The following is a 19,164-nucleotide window of genomic DNA, read 5'->3' as shown; positions in this document are numbered from 1 at the left end:
TTGCTGTTCATTCCTAACTCTCTTACTCTTCCTCTTCTTCTTTCTATGGCTGGTTATCAAACCCTATTACATCCTTTTAGTAATGACCGAAATGTGCCTGTAGCACCAAATATCAAACACATTTCAAGAAATGGAAACATATGGAATCTTCTGTTGTCTTTCCAAGCGTTTGTGGTACAGGAGCTGTTTTGTGCACCAAGTTCGACAAAGTGCTTGGCAGCACCTGGAAGTAGCACAATGTCTTCCCTGATTCATATTCTTAATCACTTGATGCACCTTATTTAGTCATTCTGGTTCTCTATATCCAAATGTCCCTTTTGTTTTTTCTGTCTACTCTGAACACACACAAGAGGGACCCTTTCTTTCTTTCTCTTCTTGAGGTTTCTCCTCCACTTTTTCCCCCCAGTTAAAGGGTTTTTTGGTGTTTTTTCTTGATCTAAATCGATGATGTAAGGATAGAGGATGACCTATAATGTTCAGACTGCAAAGCTCTCTGAGGCAGATGTGTGAGTTTGGGCTGTATAAATAAAACTGACATAACTTACTGAAAGTTGGTTCTTATTCTTTGACGAAATAGTTCTTGATTTAAATTAAACTTTCTGACTAATCACACGAGAAATCCATCTTGCCAGGCTTCAAGCTATGCGCTTGTGTCCAACCACAGTTGTTTAGACCAATCAGCCTCCTTTGAGGAACTACTGGCAGCTATGGCATCAGCTACAGACGTGGTTTAATGCTAGGTGTGCGTAAGACGTGACTGCTCGAAGACAACAATGACGGTTGCTAAAGAGGTTCATCAGTTATATCAGAACTGTGGAGTATTTCTTCATTGAAAGAAGAGCAAAGAACAAGACTGAAGGATTTTCTAGATGGAAAAGATCTTGGCTTCGGTAAGAGTTTCACTGCGATATATGGTTTATTGATCTGATTGGCGGAAGTTCGCCCGTAATAGATGGTGATAGACAGATGGTTCATCCAGTCACCTGCCAAGTACTTTTTAAAAGCGCCTGCCCTTTTCCAAAACGTTTCCAACGACAACTTCCAAGACGGTTCCATCTGGTGCAGTCATGTTACCAGTAGGTTCAAACCGTTGCCTTTTTTCAGTCCAATAAAGTTTGGGGAGATTTAATCCAGCGTGTGGATACTCCATTTTTCCCTAAATATGAAAGTTAAACTAAGAGTGTTTGAATCTTTGTGTGTTTGAGTGTTATTGTGGACCCAGAAGAACTGAGGTAGCCGACACTGCCTCTGCTGCCCAGCTCTGGTCGGCACAAAGCACAAAGTAATGTCACGTCCCATTGTAGCGTGTTGCATACAGAACACGCACACATACACACACACACACACAGCTCCCTCCAGTCAGTCATATGGGACACCATGTCCACAGTCTCTCCACAGCGCCGGCTGCTCAGATGTTGTATTATAGATCAGCAGTTGTTGTTTCTTCTGTCGCTAACCTACCGAGCTGTGAGACGAGAGGAAACGGACATTTACTGCTCACTGAACACCGACTCGCTTTGTGAAAAGTCCTAAATATACTTTTTAGGGCACCTTTTGGTTTGCTGCCTATTTTTCAATAAATTAGTCACACTCCCTGTTTTTCATGTACAGAATCAATGATACATTCATTTAAGATATTTAAATACTACATTGAAAAAAAACCCACATTATATCAACATTATATCATCTTTTGTCTATTATTGACTTCTGAAAAGTAAAAACAATCTCCCTTTACGATGAGATTATTTCTTTTCTTTTTTTATATAAACTAATCAGGTCGTCCAGTTAGATTTCAGATACAAACTGTTTTGTGTTGTGTACTTCGGCCCTTTTTTTCTTTAAATTCTGACACTTTCTGTTTGGTAAGCCATCACTACCCAAACAGCCATTACCCCTCCAGCAGCTCTGACTGGAATTACTTATCCATGAGGTTAATGGGCCTCTGCTCTCACTGGCTCCTGGGAGGCTTTGGGACGACTTGCTTGGTTACAGAGGAAGCCGACCGTGTGGGACGTCCCTCCTCGGCTGCAGACGGCCTGTCAGCCAAAACAGATAATGTCTTGGCCCTGATCGGTGTACTCTTGCCTGCACTAATGGAGGCTGAACAAAGGGGTGGGGAGGGGGTTGTTCTGGATAGAAACCAGATTTATTAATGCTCAGAAATGCTATATGTTTGTTTTTGTTAGACTTTTTTGGGGGGGTGGGTGTTTGGTGTTCATTCAGTATCTTTACAATATGTGAGTGAGTCTGGAAATGAATCACTAATTCATCTATCAAGGACTTCCAGTACTTAATATCTTTTTAATGGAGTCTTGGCCCTTTTTCATTGTAGAGCTATTAATCATTTTGCAAAGAGGATCAAGATTTCAGTTCTGAACAGAATATAGTGTGGCACAATGACATCGCTGTAGAAGGTGGTGAATTCATTGACCTTGAAATGCTGCAGAAATGCTGTTGTAATAATGAGATATGACTTCCAATTAACCCTTCATCTCGCTCTGTTTTCAGGCAATGACAAAATATGTTTCAGCTTTGTACCTTGCCTTATAATCAATGTAATGCAGCTAAGAGCAGAAATAAAAACATTTAAAGAATATAGACAGTATATTTTATACATTAATGGAATTGGAATTTCAAAAGGACTACTTAAGACTAATACAGAAACCAGATTGTATTTGATGCCAGATTCTGTGAATTATTTTGTTAATCACAAATAAATTGTTTTATTCTTTAAATGGAATTTTTCAGTTATGTATTTGTAAATGTAATCTCTCTAGATCCTGGTCCTATAAATCCCTTTAATAGTGATTTATATAGTTTTTTTCCCCCTGAAAACAGTCAACATGTACATTATGTGTCTAATTGTAGAATGTAAACCCCTTACAATATAGTTTGTAGCTATGGGCCTGGCTTCATCAACAGTTAGACCTTGTCAGGCTTGTACAGTATTTGTTAAGTTCTGTGATAAAGTGCCGTTAAAATGAAGCTAACTTCATTCAAACGAGTCCCGGTGAAAGTGATCAGCTGATTTAGGCTGACAAATCATGTTTGTATAAGAACGGGCCTTCCAGTGACCTCGTCTCGTCTAGATTAGGATATGACAGGTGTTAGGAGGAGGTCGTTAGAGTTTGGATAGCAAAGCAGGATTAGCATCGCCAGCCAAAGGGAGGCAACACCTCCAACTTGTGTGTGTATGTGTTCAGGGGGGCACGGGGGGGCTCGGGGAATTAATGGGTGTACAAGTCTGGAGAGAGATGAAAACACCCTTTGATTATTTTGGGGTTGTATAGTTTTTGTTTGAAGCATTGAGTCCATTATGGCAGCTAATAGAATCAGTTACTTAAGGAGCGAATCCTGTCAAGTGGTGTTTTGTGATACGTGAGGCTCCCCTGGCCGCGACCCAGGAGGATCGGGGCGGTGCCCGAAGTGCTTAAGCCCCTCCAGCGAGGCTCGTCGGTGAGATCTGCCTTCCTTGAGCTGCTTAAAGAAAAAAGGGCATCCCCCTTCTCCGCCCATCTTGCTTTCTCTCCTCGCCTCTTCATCGGCGCTCTTTTAGCATTTCGCTCGCTCGTGTTCCCTCTGTCCCTCGCTCTCTTCCTTCCCTTGCCCTGATTGGGATCTGCAGTCAAGCGGATTAACACATTCTGGCAGGAGAGGCAGGCTGCCCACACACACTCACACACTCACACTCACACACACACACACACACACACACACAAAAACTCTTTCAAGCAGCACGTGCATCACAGAGAGAGGCTGTGTCTGCATATGCATTGCCCCTCAGCCTTGCATTGGACTGAAGGAATGTCTACCCGTGTGATGAAGTCCATGCTCTCACACACACACACACACACACACACACACACACACACACACACACACACACACACACACACACACACACACACACACACACACACACACAGATGTGAACTTAAGTGCTTCTAAGCATTGCCCCGTGCATGTACAGTACATGCTGGGTGAACAGACACAAGCTATAATCGCAAGAGTGTGTATGTGTGTGCATGTAAGAGTGTGTGTGTGCCTGCGTGACTATATCCACACTTCATAATTTATACTCAAAAGCACTTGCTTGGAGAGACTCATGGAGGCAGAGCGGCAAATGGGCACATTTTGTGACTATCCAATTATTCCTCTCTCTCTCTCTCTCTCTCTCTCTCTCTGTCACTCGGTACATCTTAGCTCCGTCCTCGACCAGCGATGTTACACCATGCGCCAGTGCAGATAATCTTGCGACTTTAATAATTATTGTATAATTCATCCATACTGTCACACTGGCTGTTCTACTCTGAATTCCCTGCGTGGTATGTCAAGTGTTTCTGATACATGTGACCAGTCGTGGCCTTTGAATGTACAACGTGCTTCCATGTGACCCACGCAACAGATGGCGAGGCTGATAGAGAAACCTTATGAAAAGATAAGACTGCTGCTACATTAAAACAAACACGATGATGAAAAAGGTGTTAAATCAAATAAAAGCCAATGATCTGGTCTCATATAACAGCTTGTTTGTTCAAGCAGATAAAGGTTTGGAGAAAAAATAGAACAAATTCATTCAAATTGATTTTCTTTGCTTTTGTCACTTTCTTTCTCAATGTTAAGCAAACATTAATGAAACTCAACACTTCCTGCCAATGTTTCACAGTATAAACCTTCCAGGGAAGTAAAGGTATTATACCGTCCTTAAACCTGTGAAAGGCTTTTAATGTGAAACTGAAGCAGGCAAACAACAAAATCTCAAATAGAGGCCAGTCTGAAATAAAAGCCTGGCTCTGTTTTTACTTGAGGTGAATAAAGGGACTACTTAATTAAGTATTATATTAAAGGATAAGTCTAGTGATACTCTTTATTTTTCTCAAAGTCAACAAATCCCATGAAAATCTCCACACCAACAATGAATGTATCCTACTAACAAGTTGTGTGAAGATCGAAAAGCTGATATTTCTACTTCCTCTTTGCCATAGAGCTCCATTGTTGTCAGACACATCAATGAGCCACACTGTCAAATGTGGATTAATCCGCCACTGAAAATAGTCCAGTAAATGCACGATTCCCTTCTGTTTGAGTAACGTTAAAATCTAGAGGCCAGTTGCTTTTAGAAATTACTGAGCCTTCTCTGTTCTACACATTTAAACTAGATACACTATACATTTGTGAGATTGTGTGACATTTTTTATTGGATTTTATTTTTTAAATGAAAAAACATTTAGAATAACTGTATCCTTTAAATAGTGTCGCCTAAATGTTTCCTTTTTGCTGAATTTTCTCCACTAGATTTAAGAGCTAAATAAAGTATTTTCTAGTTTCCTTACAGGTTTATCATGTCAGGTTTAACATCATCATATTGTTTGGTTAGCATTTAGTTATAGCTATTTTTCTCCAATGTAGACTTTTTCCAGTTTCAATGACGCAAAATGCCACTGCAAATGCAAAATAATATGGATTAATGGGAAATGACGCTAACACCCGCTTAAAAAGGAGGCGTGTGCCGCAGCATATCTGGCAAAGGGGATAGCTGAGGACAAACGCTGGCGAAAGTTACTAAATGCCTCCTGGCCTACAGTGAAGACGTGTGAGGGCGGAGGGCGGTATACAGGCCGGTATAGGAAGGAAGCGCCCATGTAGGACACACACACACACACACACACACACACACACACACACACACACACACACACACACACACACAGACAGACAGAGGCCGACACACAACCAAGAGGCTCACCAGGCCTGAATATTGTATGAGGCGTTCTCATGGGCCACTGCAGAGCGTGCAAACAGAGAGAGAGAGAGAGGTGGATTTATGCACACACACACACACACACACACACATAAAGAGAGTGAAAGAGACAGAGTGACACACTTGAAAACACAAACACATGTACGCACACAAACAGGGCCAGTGGAGCTTGAGCTGATGTGGCCCGAAGCAGCCCAACGCCCTGTCACACACACACACACACACGTCACACACACACATACTTGCATACACTTAAGAGCCATCTGCAGCTGGAGATACAGCCTAGAGAAAGGCTTTACTGCTGACACTCTGAGACAGACAGAGAGAGAAGGATAAGAAAAGAAGGGAGAAATGGTCGTGAACGAGTGAATCAGGAGATTAGGAGGAAGGAAAGACAGGAAGAGAGGAAGGGGAGGTGAAAAATATGGCACCAAACTCTGCTCCCTCACTCGTACCTTCTGCCCACTCACATCCAAAATTGCTTCATCGACACTTTCACTGAGATTTCAGCCCTTATTGGACTTTTTCCATTATTGGATTCAATCTCATTGGATGTATTCTGCTTTGGGCCCACAAAATTCAAGCCCGCTTTTCGACCCAGAATCTAAAAGTCCCATTCACCCCCTTCTTGTTTCCATTTCCACCACAACTGAAGAATTGTGAAGATTAGGCCAATTAGTCCAAAAAGGGAATGTAAAAACAGCACACTACACAAAACATCATCAAACTTGTCTGTCTGGGGGTCAGGTACTACACTAACTACAGAGAGCTTCTACTATTACCATTCTTTTCTTGACATTAAAAACAATTTAATACCATTGACCAAAAGCCTTAGACCATCTTGTTAACATCATGGCTTGAAAAAAGAGCCGTGGGTGAATCGAGGGGCTGCAATTAGTTCAGATATGTCCTTGTAACTGGACACAGAGAACCAAACTTTGTAGATATTTTTTAGCAAATATTAAACCTAAAAAGGTTATACAGCTGGTTGATAACGACATACAATGTAATCAAGTCATTTCTTGAATGCTACAAATTAATCGCTTAACTTTTTCGTTGAAGTCACGAAGCAAAAGTTTTAGGGAGAGGGGGCTATTAGCTATTCAAAACACCTCCAGCACACCAGTTAGCTAGCGATTGGTTTAGATGCTTGTGGATAACTTCAGACAACTTGGAAAAGAGTGATGCCTTGAAGCAGTAGTTAGAGGTCGGAGGAGCCTCCCAGGGGTTTCCAGATGAATCAAACAATCTTTGAAGCCTATGGGCTTCTTCCAATAACTTGTTTGATAAAACAGCCTGAAAAAGGGGGAAATAAAATTCCTAATTTCGTGTCAAAGACCACCACTCCTGAGACTCAGGTAGGTATTGTTTCGTTCATAAGGCTGTAAATAAAAAAACTGGCAGGAATTCTGTTGGAATATTCTGTTTTTTATCATGGCGATGATGTGGGAGTTTAGGAGCAGCTGATGAAAGCAGTCCTAGGGATTCACTCCCACTAAAATCATTATTTTTCCTCTGTTCTCATTTTAGATTATTACCAACAGAAAATATTACTTAATCCAATCAGACCCTAGCTTCAGATGTGGAAATAATGGTTTTATTCCAAAATAATGTGGCCAATTTGACAAAATGTCCCGGTAATTCAAAAATACACATGATTCTCATATTGAAACAGATTAAAGACTTTGTAGTCTTTTAACTTTCTCACCAGAACTCATTTTATTGGCCTAAATCTATCACAAGCAGACCGTCTATTTTAATAACTTTTTCTGCCCTGCTGTGTGTTGTTGTTGCTGGAATATGACTTTAACCTGAGCTTTCAACATGACAATAAATAAGTGGTGGTGACTTCATGTTGACAGTGTTTGTGGTTGACCGATCGTGAACTCCTGCAGCAATTCTTGTAACATCAAGTGAGAAAAATATTCAAAGCCAAGCGAGATCCAGCTTTAAGTCCAGGCTCCATATGAAGCCTAAGTGCTGTAGTGCAGTGTACACGGCTCGCTGAATCATACCTAACCATCTCGTGTTCAATTCATGAGAGGGCCATTATGTATAAAAGGGTCAGCAAGGCATGTGAATGTGCTCCGCGTTCGCCTGACGAGCTCCAGCGAAGCCTTTTCCCACAGGGAGGAAAGACGTTAGGAAAGAAAATGTATTCCTATTACAAAACATAAAAACTGAACTAAATGATTGCCCTCACACCTTCTCTCCTAACCTCATCACTGACCTCTCTTCTAGTCAATATGCAAATGAACAGGCACTATTTTTTTCAGCCGCTCGACAGGCCTTTCTTCTACCCGGTGGCCATTTTGTGTCGAGGTGGTTTCCAATTGGTTGCAGGAGTCATCCTTTGGCCTGTCGTTGTAGTTGTAGTTGTTGTTGTTGTTGTTGTTGTTGGGAGAGGTCTGTGGGTAACAACCGTGCCGATGCCAGAGGGGTAAGGCGGGGAGGAGGGGTGAGGCCCAGCTGTCCCTACCTCTGCCCTCCCTGCAAGCTAGCAGGCAATACGCCAGCCAAAGTACAGCCATAAACAACACTGGGATAGACTGGATTCAACAGCTCAGAGCTGGACCAGACTGGACTGGACCAGACTAAACTGGAATGGACCGGTCTACACTAAATTACAGTGTACAACAGCAGTTTGGTCCAGACCGGACTCAAGGGGAGTGCCGTGGGTTATAAATAGGGGTCAACACTTTCAGTCTTGAAAGGGACTCTGGTGTATAATCTGCATCTTATTCACTTCTTGCCGAGAGTTAGAAGAGAGGACTGATTCCACCCTCATGACAGCCAGGAGACGGTTAGCTTAGCCTAATGATTAATGCTTTTTCTACTGATTAAAAATATTAGATAAAACATGTAGGTAGTAGAACATTTGGCTGCTTCCAGTCTTTAATAAAGTATTTCTGATTCTGTTGTGATATGCTAAGCTAAGCTAAGCTAAGCTAAGCTTTGCTAATCAACTCCTGGCTCCTGGAAGAGTGACATCGACTCTCAGGAAGAAAGCCAATGAGCGTATTTCCCAAAATGTCAAACTATACCTTTAAAGTGACCTCATTCATTGTAAACTATGGTAACTTTGGTTTCCTTTTTGCTCAAACAACAACTTTTGGGCATGTGGGGATGAATCCTGGTAAAAATCAGTTTCAACAGAGTTTAAAAAAAAAAAGCCATCACAAAACAAGACCAAGCTGGATTTAAGGCTAGACTTCAGATCATCCTGCACCAAAGGCATGGGGAAGCAGTTCATACTCAGTTAAACAGACTGGATTGCAATGAACTGGACTGGCATTGATAGACTGGACTAGACTTAATTAAGTCTGAATGAGTCTGGAGAGGACGAGATTAGATTAGTTGAGGTTCAATCTTAATGATCCCATTGGGGGAAAATAAACTCGTAGTGGGTTGAACCAACAGAGACCAGGATAAACAGAAGAACACAGCAAATTGATTTTCAAACTTTCATAAACATGACAAGGACTGGACTTGACTCGAGGACTTCATTTATCATCAATGTCACTGCGTTATATTTAGGCAAATTCAACCTTTTGGGAAATGTAATGACAGTGTATTCCCAGTTGTTTGACCCACCACACACCCCCCCCACGCTTTACCTCGATGATGTCCGCATTGGTCCGGCTCTCGTGCGGCTCGTTGTACTCGGTGTACTTGAGCAGGACCTTGTCCATGTCGGTGCTGGCGTACTGGAACAGCTTGTTGGAGTGGTTGAAGATGATGAGGGCGATCTCGCAGTCGCACAGGACGCTCAGCTCGTACGCTTTCTTCATCAGACCGAACTTCCGCTTGGTGAACGTCACCTGGTGCAGAGAAAGACAGGTGGAGAGGAGAAGAAAGACAATTGGATGTTGTTAAATCTTGCATTTTTAAGCAGTAATATACAGGAAATGCAAAATATTAAAAATTAAAATGTAATTTTCTAGTGCAGCAGTCTGCCTTACCCTGTTCCATGATACTGACACTTATTTCAAGTGGAATTATCTCACCCTTTTGATGTTTTTTTTCTTGTGTTAAGAAAAATATGCCTTGCAGAGGCCCCCTTTTCCGTAAATGTTTGATGATGAGGGCCCAGAGCTGGGCCGGAGCCCCGGGGACATGCAAAGGATTACAGATATTGTACATTTACAAAAAGTACAGACTGATAACCATCTTCCTTTCCCTCAAAGTTCAACCTAAACCACATAAACTCACTTAGACCAGACATTAAGCCTTTTGCCAAACAAGTCTGGCTTACTTGCACCAACAAAGAACTTTTTCTGTTGCCCCTGATTCGCTCTGTGATAGCTGACTTTGTGTTTCACTAAAGCTGCTCACACCCTGCATGTGTTCTCAGTGATAAATCTCTCTGCTCCCGTTGTCAGATGACCACAATACCATAAAAATGTCATGATACATAATAAAAACAGTTTTATTAATGGTCTCAAAGGCAGCAAGCCCAGTCAGCTTCAGTGAAGTTCCTGATGTTTTCCAAGACTGACGCTGACAGCAGGGTGGACAGTCGACATGCCTCTAATAATACACTGGGTGTCTGCATAGGCGGATACGCTCACATATGTACTTCATACATTTTTGCAGAAATGTGCCTCACAGATGACATAGCCATAGTTTTCCAACAACAGGCTGGATTTTAAGGAATAGTTAGACATTTGGGGAAACAATTATGAGAAAATTGACCCCACTCTCATGTCTATTAAAAATGGAGATGCAGCCCAGCTATAGTTAGCTTAGCTTAGCATAAAGACTAGAAACAGGGGGAAACAGCTAGCCTGGCTCTGTCCAAAGGATACCTACCACAGCCTCTAAAGCTCACTTATTACTTTGTTATATCTTGTTTTAGAGGAGAGGAAAAGGAAGAGGAAGAGGAAGAGGAAGAGGAAAAACTGCATTTTTTACTGTGAAATATGTCGCACTATTTCTTGACTGGTAGCAGTGACTTACTGTGTTGCTGTATAGGTGATATGTGTATGTATGTATGTGTGTTTTTCATTATGTCACGGTGTAAAATGTATTTATGTGATGAGGAAGGACAATAAAGATATTTTGCAGTGTCTCTCAATCTCAATTTTGGCAAGAAAGTGAAAATTCCTAAAATGGTGAACTATTCCTTAAAGGCGCAACTTGTCATCCTGGACCACTAAATCACTGTTTCATTGTTGTGCATCGAGGCTGCAGCAGAGGGTACTTGGCACAAAAACCGGATTGATTGTATGAAAGTACTGTGTGCTTTAGGAAACAGACTTCTAGACAGTGTCTAAACATGTTCTCTTTCAGTACTCAGTTTGTATTTTGCACATCACACGCACAAGCTTTTTCTTCCCTCCACTCACTCTTTCTCTCCCGTCACAGTCATTCTCCTCGTCGTTTTCACACTCTGTTATGCTCTTTTCCATGCTCTCTTTCTATGTCACACACTCTCTCCCGCTCTGTTTTCCACCCTCTCCTTCTGTCACACGTTAGTTCTCTCTTTTCACACACACACACACACACACACACACACACACACACACACACTTGTACGAGCCCCCTCAGTTGTGAACAAGCAGAACAGAACTGGGAGTGTTGCTGAAGCACAGGGTCCCTTGTTGTCTGCTAGTTGGCTTTAGAAGCACTTCCCTGCTATAACCAACTGGTATTTACAATCCGGGGAGATTTGGCTTTGTTTGGATTAAACACACAGGATTGCACAAACACAAACACACACAGGGAGAGAAAAGATTAAGACAAGAGGAAGAAGGAAAAGCTCCAGGTACCGCTACAATATCTCATGTTTGATGTGGGAGAAATGCAAATAAATAAAAAGTGTGTACACACATGGGATGATAGAATTAATTGAAGGTATTTAAAGGGCCAGAAACTCTTCAGGCCACGCCCACCAGTGACATCAACACACTTACCATCAGACGTAAAGGCTAAAGCACCTGCACTGATTGCGGGGGATGTGACCTGAAGTGCAGCATTCTTGGAAGTTTCAGCAGTTTTCTGCACTACGGTGTGTCATCCGAGACCCATGCATACCCTGCTAGTCCACATTTTCCTTTAATACGTAAAGCCCCCCTCCAGTCAAAAATGTTTGTCTTCTTGTTCCTGCTGTTGGATGTTTGAGCTTCTCTGTGCAGAATGATGTCTGTGCAGAGTTTCACACTAGAAGGATGTTTTCACATTCATCTGCTTAAAGTGGAAAGTTTCTCTGTGCGCACGGTAAATCTGATTTTAAGGTGGGGCCTAGCAGCATGATTTGTGACATCACAAATAGTTTGTAAGTCCACCCTGGTCCAGAATGCAACTTATACAAGTATAATGTAGAAATATGAAGCCACCAGTGAAAACTTTAGAAAATAACAAAACTTTCATATTGAAATATTCTGTATATTTTAGTGAGTTAGAAGGAATAAATGCCCTTTTAAGGATTTTAATGTGGACATTATACGTTTTTTGTGATCAGATGCACATTATTGTTCCAAGTCGACTATGTTTATATGTTGTAATATATGTCTGGAGGGGAGCTTTAATACTAGAACAAGCAAACAGCAGGTTTCATTTCAAGTAAAATAGTCTTTTCTGTTTGTGGTAATTATACCGTACTGTATTAATGCTTTCTGCAAACCGATGTCCTAATGATATATTGATATTAAAATGATGAATCCACAGCCGCTGTGGTTTACCTGCACTGTTACGGACTGTATTTGTTTGGCTGCAGGGTGCTCTGCCAGCAGCGCAGGTTTCAACTGAATGTAATTGAAATGAATTGATTAAAGAAAGAAAGCGAGGAAAAGATAGAGAGGTAGAGATAAGATAAAGACAGACACTGAGGATGAAAGCTAGAATAGAAACCATGTGAGACCTTCAATCTCTCCATCTTTCTCTCTCACAATCACTCCATCTCTCATATCTCTTGCTCCTTTTTCCTTCAGCGCCCGACATGTTTTAAGCCTCTCTCATCCCTCCTTCCTCGCTCTTTCTCTATCTCCCTCCTCCGTCTCTGATTTTCTCGCCCTCGTTTTCTCTTCCTCTCTTCTCTCTCGCTTTTTTTCCACATCCTCCCTCCCTCCCGTCTCACCCCCCCATCGCCCACCCCCTCCCTCCTTTCGCGCTCGCTCACTCATTGCTTCCTGCTGCCACAAATCAAATTATATCGGGGTCGTATCCATGGGCAACCGACTCCCCTCTTGCCTCCCCTCCGCCCCCCATTTCCCACCTCATCACACACTGCTACCATCATCTTACCTCCCTCGCTTTCTCTCTCTCTACCCCCCCCATCTTTATCTCACTGCCTATCTACATACCTCCCCCCTCCTCTCCTTCTCTCTCCCTCTCTCACACGCAGAATGAGCAGATAAATTATGTGGCGATGTTGGAAAGGGAGGAAATTACGGCTGTGCAGGATGATGAGAGTGGTTGGTGATGAAGAGACAAGCCACTGCAAACACAACAACTCCTCTGCTAACAAATTATAAGGTCATCCGCCAGCACTGAAAACAAACAAAATGACTGCAAACATCCCAATAAAACCCCTGTTTTCCTTTCTTCTTCTTCTCTTAGAAAAAGTGGGCGGTGGGGTAGTGACTTTGGGTCTGAGTTTCGATCCTGGTGTTTGCCACAAAGGATAAACAAGCTGGAGGTAATTGACATTAAGAACAGAATTGCCAGGTAACCAATGGCAACTGAAGAATAAGACATCCTCAGTGAGGAGAGAAAGAAAGAAAGAAAGAAAGGGGGCGAGTGGTTTCATTTGAGTGTGTGTGTGCATGTGTATGACTGTGTGTGTGTGTGTGTGTGTGTGTGTGTGTGTGTGTCTTGGCGAGGTTGTGGTTGTGTGGCAGATGGATGAGGAAACCACCACTGACAACCGCAACCTCCTCTCGCTGTTTCCTGTAGCTAAAACCTCTCTTTCATTTGCTAGCTTACAGTCTGGCTCACACAATCAGGCCTGAACAGTTAAAACTAGATACTGATCAGTACATGACGCTTTTGTATCAGTCTGAAGGCTTTAGCGGTGAAGAAAGCACGTATCATGGATGAAACTTTTCATCTTGAAAAATTGATCAATGAACTCTGCTCTCTAATCTTTCTAACAGGCTGCCTGCTGTTTTCAGCCTTATTCTTCTGTGTAATGTGACACAGGTAAGTCTTTGTAACGCACACGTTGTTTCAGGCATACAGGTTTTTAGAATTAAAATCCTGTCTGTTTTCTCATAGACAAAGTTAGATGACAGTGGAATCTGAATTATCAGTACAAAAAAAATTAAGGAAATATCTGTTTTTTGATAAAAAAGTCCAAAAGGTCCAAGCCTGTGGATATACAAATGTAGATCAACTATAACTTCCAATGTGCATAAACATCCAGTCACAGAGCTTAAAATGATGTTACCTGTGTCGCTAACTTACTAAAAATGTTAATTTTGGATGAATTCAGACAAAACATGTTGAGTTTGCTACAGCTCTAAATGGCTCTGAGGCTCATGGGTATCCTGGTATTTGGAGCCACCAAACTCAAAATGTGTGTTTTTATGTAAAACTGGTGGCCACAACACAAACACTGTAACATTTTCCTGGAGACAAATTCTAGATTGATTATTCAGAGAAGGGAAATGTACAACCAGAACCAGCAGCTCCTCCAGCTGCACACCTCCATGTTTCTCAAGATAGAAACACAGGAGTCTTCTGGATCGTTTAACATTATAGGGTTTATGTTGTGACCATCCGTTGTAATCATTTAAACATTACTGAGAAGTTTGGTATGGTGGTCTGGTTTGGATGGCTCTAAACACTACGGTACCCATGAGCCTCAGCTTAGCAAAACAGAGCTGCAGCAAATTAGACCTTTTTCACAGCAAACCTTTTGACATGAAATAGTAAAGTAAACACGGGGAACTATCATTGGGAACACCTGTGTATTTCATGTCAAAATGGCTGCTGTGAAAAAGGTCTACTGGAATCAATGCACTGCTCCAGAGATGCTGAATTCATCCAAAACTGACCTGGAATCTGACAGCAAACTGATTTAAATTGCTCAATGTATAATCAGGTTGCTAAAGTTCAAAGTTTAAACTTTAACTTTTGTTCCATGTCCGCGAACAAAAAATATTTCAAGCTGTGTGATTTGATGTTTTTAACCCAAATGCTCCCTGGGAGTCATAATTGACTTCTCTTTTGAAGTTTTTATGTACCAAGTCCTGTACCTTTGACTTTTTATGAAAGAACCAGATATTTTCTGATATTTTCTTTGCAGAAAATGAACAAGACTTTAAATGCTCAAACCCTGAATGATTGAAATAACTCTGTATTTCATGTACTTTCATTCTTCACCCCTTCCAGCCAGAGGGGTCACGCTGTCAACCCTTTCTCTCAAACAGACGCTAACACTACCCAAAAATAAAAATCCGTCAGATGAATCCAAACATTTCCAGTCCTGTGCACTTGTTCTTTCTCGTGTGTCTTTGTCTCCATAAGAAATGTGGTATTTGAGATGCTGTCATGTTTCCAGCCGGGGCCCACACTCTGAACGCTGTTTATTTTGCGGAGCTTATGGCAGCATCTCTGAATCAACACGTAGGAGGGTGACGGGCTGCATGTACTCCAAAATTCATTTGATTTCCTTTCAGTAGCTGCACTGTTCATTAGCTGAAGCAACAGCAAGCAAGCGTGTAAAAACCATTTACTTCTTTACCAGCTTAATACTGTTCCACTTCAAACACAGCAGACTTGTTTCTTAATGTTGCTGATAGAAGAACTGAATCCTCTTTCACTGTTTAAATGCTTCTGGATAACAGTATCAGATAAACAGTATGTGAAATGTAAATGCTGAGTGCAGTTTTGGTTCAATGCTGGCATCAAAAAGTCATCACCCCGATGGGTTCGCCGCAGTGATTAAGAAACCATTTGCTGCTCATTAATCGCCTGATCGCGGTCAATGAGTAATCTTTGATTCTGACACTATGACCATGTATTACCACAGAGTGCATCACCTTATTGACAAACTGTTCGACACCTGATACAAAGCTGGCTCCATTAACTAGAGCCTGCCCGACCAGAAACAGTTGCACCCCCCTCCTCCATTATGTCCAATTGTGTACTGATGAATAACTAGCCATCATACTCCGCTGACCCCCTGCAGGCGCCGTTTGTTCTGCTTTATGGAAATGCGACCTGCTCAGATTGATGAGGAAAAAACTGAGGATGATTTTCCAAACCCTACGGCCAGCTCAGGTCTTACACAGCCAGGCACCTTGTTTCTCTCCCTCTGCCTCTCTCTGTCTTGTTTTCCTTCTCTCTCTGCTTTTGAAGGTGGGCACGTCAAATCCATTACTCAATCTGCTCAATGGAGCGAAGCCCATTTACCAGTTGACTCATTTTAGATGGATCATTTACCCTTTCATCCTCTCTGACAATGCTGCTGATGTAACCGGAGGGGCTGAGGCATTTTTTAAGGGGGAATATCATACTTTCTTGCTCTTTTTTCCCTGTAGGGAGGAAGAAGGGTGGGAGAGGGGGGGCGGTCTGAGAAACCCCATGATTGCTCTGCAGAGTCATGTGAGCCTCATAAAACATGATGCTATTATATTGTTCTGTTGTGGCACTGCTGAGAGAACAGCGACTATGTTGTTCATGCTACATGGGACATGTGAAAACAGCAAGGATCCCTGTGGGAATTTGTTATCGCATGAGTTACAGTTTTCTGTCACCACGATGGAATTCAGTTGTGGGGGAGTGGAAATTATCCTTCCTTAGATCTGAGCAAGACGGATGAAAGGATATTTACTTATACAGGGAGTTCAAGTCAGTCAAATGTTTGATTTATTGGATAACCATGTCATAGCAAGCTTGACAATGGACGCCATCACAACTCAACCTGTAGTTTTATCAAATAAATTGACTAAATGAACAAAATGTTGTGCTTCTGCATGGTACCAAACTAGGCTTTGCAAATGTTGTGTGCCATCTCAAAGGTTTAACAACTCGTTGGGGCTACAGAGGCTCCACAAAGGAGGTGGAGACAGCTGTATGTGTTCTCTCTGATACCGGTGGAGATAAAACTGAAGCCAACATAAGGCAAGCTGAAGAAACTAATTATTCAGTAATGACACGCGGCAAAGCTTCCCATCGTTGCTCTTTATCATTAAGTGAATATAATACAAGCGCAGCCAGATCACATAAGATACAGCGGTCTCATGTTACGGTGGTGGTATCAACAGAGGAAATTCAAACTCAAATGATACATTTAAACCTATGCTGTTGTTATCTACTGCAGTTAACCCCAGCTGTACACCCAGAGATGCTAACTTGAGCATTGTGAGTGATGGTCTTTAACTGCAGCACTCAACAATTTGTCCAATAAGTACTGTAATATTGCAAATGTGTATGAAAATCACACAGATATTTATAGAATGCATGACAGCTATTTCTTTTAGGAATTCCTTAAAATGTTCCCCAGTACTGTAAGATTATCACAGAACTGTTTAAATTAAATTTAACCTTTTGTATACATCCTCATCACATTAGGAGTAATTTAAAGTTCAGCATGTTAACAAGCTTGATATCGAACCACAAACCCTACGGTTAATAGCTGACCTGCTCTACCACCCGAGCTGTACCCACCCATCCGCCCCTTATTAATACAAGATTATTCCCAACCATCATTTGCTAGTTTAATTTATTCAGGTTTTTCCCTTTAATTTGTCACCTGTCTGTGTTATTGATGCTCTAATCAGGTTGCTCGTCACAGACGCAGCTGCTAACTCAAGTGAGTTCAATCAGGAAGTTATTATACATTCAGATATTGTACGCTCACTTAATCGGTGCTAACCTGTCTGTTGCGTTCGTCAGTGATCCTCTGAATCTGGATCTTTTTCCTCCCCATGTTTCCGGTGTTGCGGTGGGAGGGGCAAGGGGGAGTGGCAAGGTCAGAGGTCAGAGATGGCTGTTGTTGTTTTTCTTCCTCCTTAAAATGTCTTGTCTCTGTCCTCTCCGTGCACACAGACACTGTTGGAAGCAGCCGGGCAGTGATGCTGTCACACCGTAAATAAAAAAATAAAAAAAAGAAATAAAGAAAAAAGATAGGGAGAAGGAGGAGAGGAAGAACAGGGTTCAGTGTGCGGCGCCCTCTTCAGATCATGGTCCTGTTTCTGGGGGCTGGTCATCCACACTCAGGCTGAACTGGGGTCCTCTGCCCTCCCCTTCACCTCAGCTGGGCAGCTCCTGAAAAACAACACAGAGACATTCATCAGACTGAGAGAGAGAGACTGTGAAAGGGGAGAGAGGCTTTGTTTGTATACCGTGACCCACTTTAGCTACTACAAACACTGTATTTGCCTTCACCCCTTATATACAACAAGAGAATAAATGATGCAGCAATGCATTTGAGGCGCCATCAAATCAGAAGCACATTGAGCTGAAACATGAAGGCGTGCGGGGGGGGTTGTGGTGCTCCATGCAGAGCAGGAGGCCCTCAGGGGCCCGCGAGGAGGGAGGCTGTGCTGTGTCAGCTTCATTAGAGGCATCACCGCCACATCACTGATCTGCTGGTCGCCCGCGGCAACCGGCTGCCCGGTCGGGGCCGCCTGACATGCCGAATGTGATTCCCCAATCGAAGGCAGAGCAGAGGAGGAGCAGAGTCTGTGGATTCTACATATTTTACGTTTCCAAACGCCATCCTGGTCTGTGCTAATTTCTTGACAGGAAGCAGGTGTTTAACATAACCTGTGCCGACAGTGGCCGGGGCGTTACGACAGTTAACACCACATGGATGGAAATGCTTCTACACTCAACTGCACATTATTCTCCAATTAACTACTCAAAACACATGATAGTTAGGACTGAAAAGTCATTTTCCATACTTTTTTCTATGTTCCACACTCTCAGGATAGATTCCTGACATGTCCACAGGTATGAGGGGGGAGGTTCACACTGATGACACTCAGCATTTAACGTCAAGCTGGCCAATGCCGTTTTATGTCCAGTAATAACATTATGCCTTATTACCTAAGCTGAATGCTGACCTAATTTCATGCGACAATGAGAAAGATGAAGAGTGTAAAAATGTGTGTCTAATTCAGCCGTTCATCTAACTAACCATGAAATAAGGGTGGTCTGCGATACGCTACGATGGCTGATCAAAAAAAGAGGATGGGTACATTATAAGTTTCAAATTTCAAAAGGGCAAGGCAGAGAGAAACCCCAGAGTATTTCTGCAAATTCATGCAAAGTCATGAATGAATGAGAAGGCGGCAGCAGCCCAGGAATGGCAACAGAGACGAGGACCGTTTTAGGCCCCGTTTCTACTATTTGTGGATCAGCTTTAAAAATAGCACTCTATATATACATACAGACTGTGTGTACACACAGTACAGTGCACACACACACACACACGACAGTGGGAGCCAAGT

At 42.3% G+C, this 19,164-nt stretch overlaps 1 protein-coding gene across 10 annotated transcripts in view; it reads right to left on the bottom strand.

Moving 5' to 3' along the window:
* Window positions 1-19,164, bottom strand: part of mef2d (myocyte enhancer factor 2d) — a 104,498-nt gene that overhangs the window by 48,467 nt on the left and 36,867 nt on the right. For all 10 annotated transcript variants that reach the window (XM_051405703.1, XM_051405710.1, XM_051405706.1 and 7 more), the window contains exons 2-3: window positions 17,586-17,977; window positions 9,379-9,582 (exon numbers count right to left, since the gene is read on the bottom strand). In XM_051405703.1, the coding sequence (XP_051261663.1) occupies window positions 9,379-9,582; window positions 17,586-17,639 (258 nt within the window). In that variant the 5' untranslated portion in view covers window positions 17,640-17,977. The remainder of the gene's footprint in view (window positions 1-9,378; window positions 9,583-17,585; window positions 17,978-19,164) is intronic.

This window comes from Dicentrarchus labrax, unplaced genomic scaffold, assembly GCF_905237075.1.
Source record: "Dicentrarchus labrax unplaced genomic scaffold, dlabrax2021, whole genome shotgun sequence".
NCBI lineage: Eukaryota > Metazoa > Chordata > Actinopteri > Moronidae > Dicentrarchus > Dicentrarchus labrax.
This window is presented reverse-complemented; position numbering and strand designations above follow the sequence as displayed.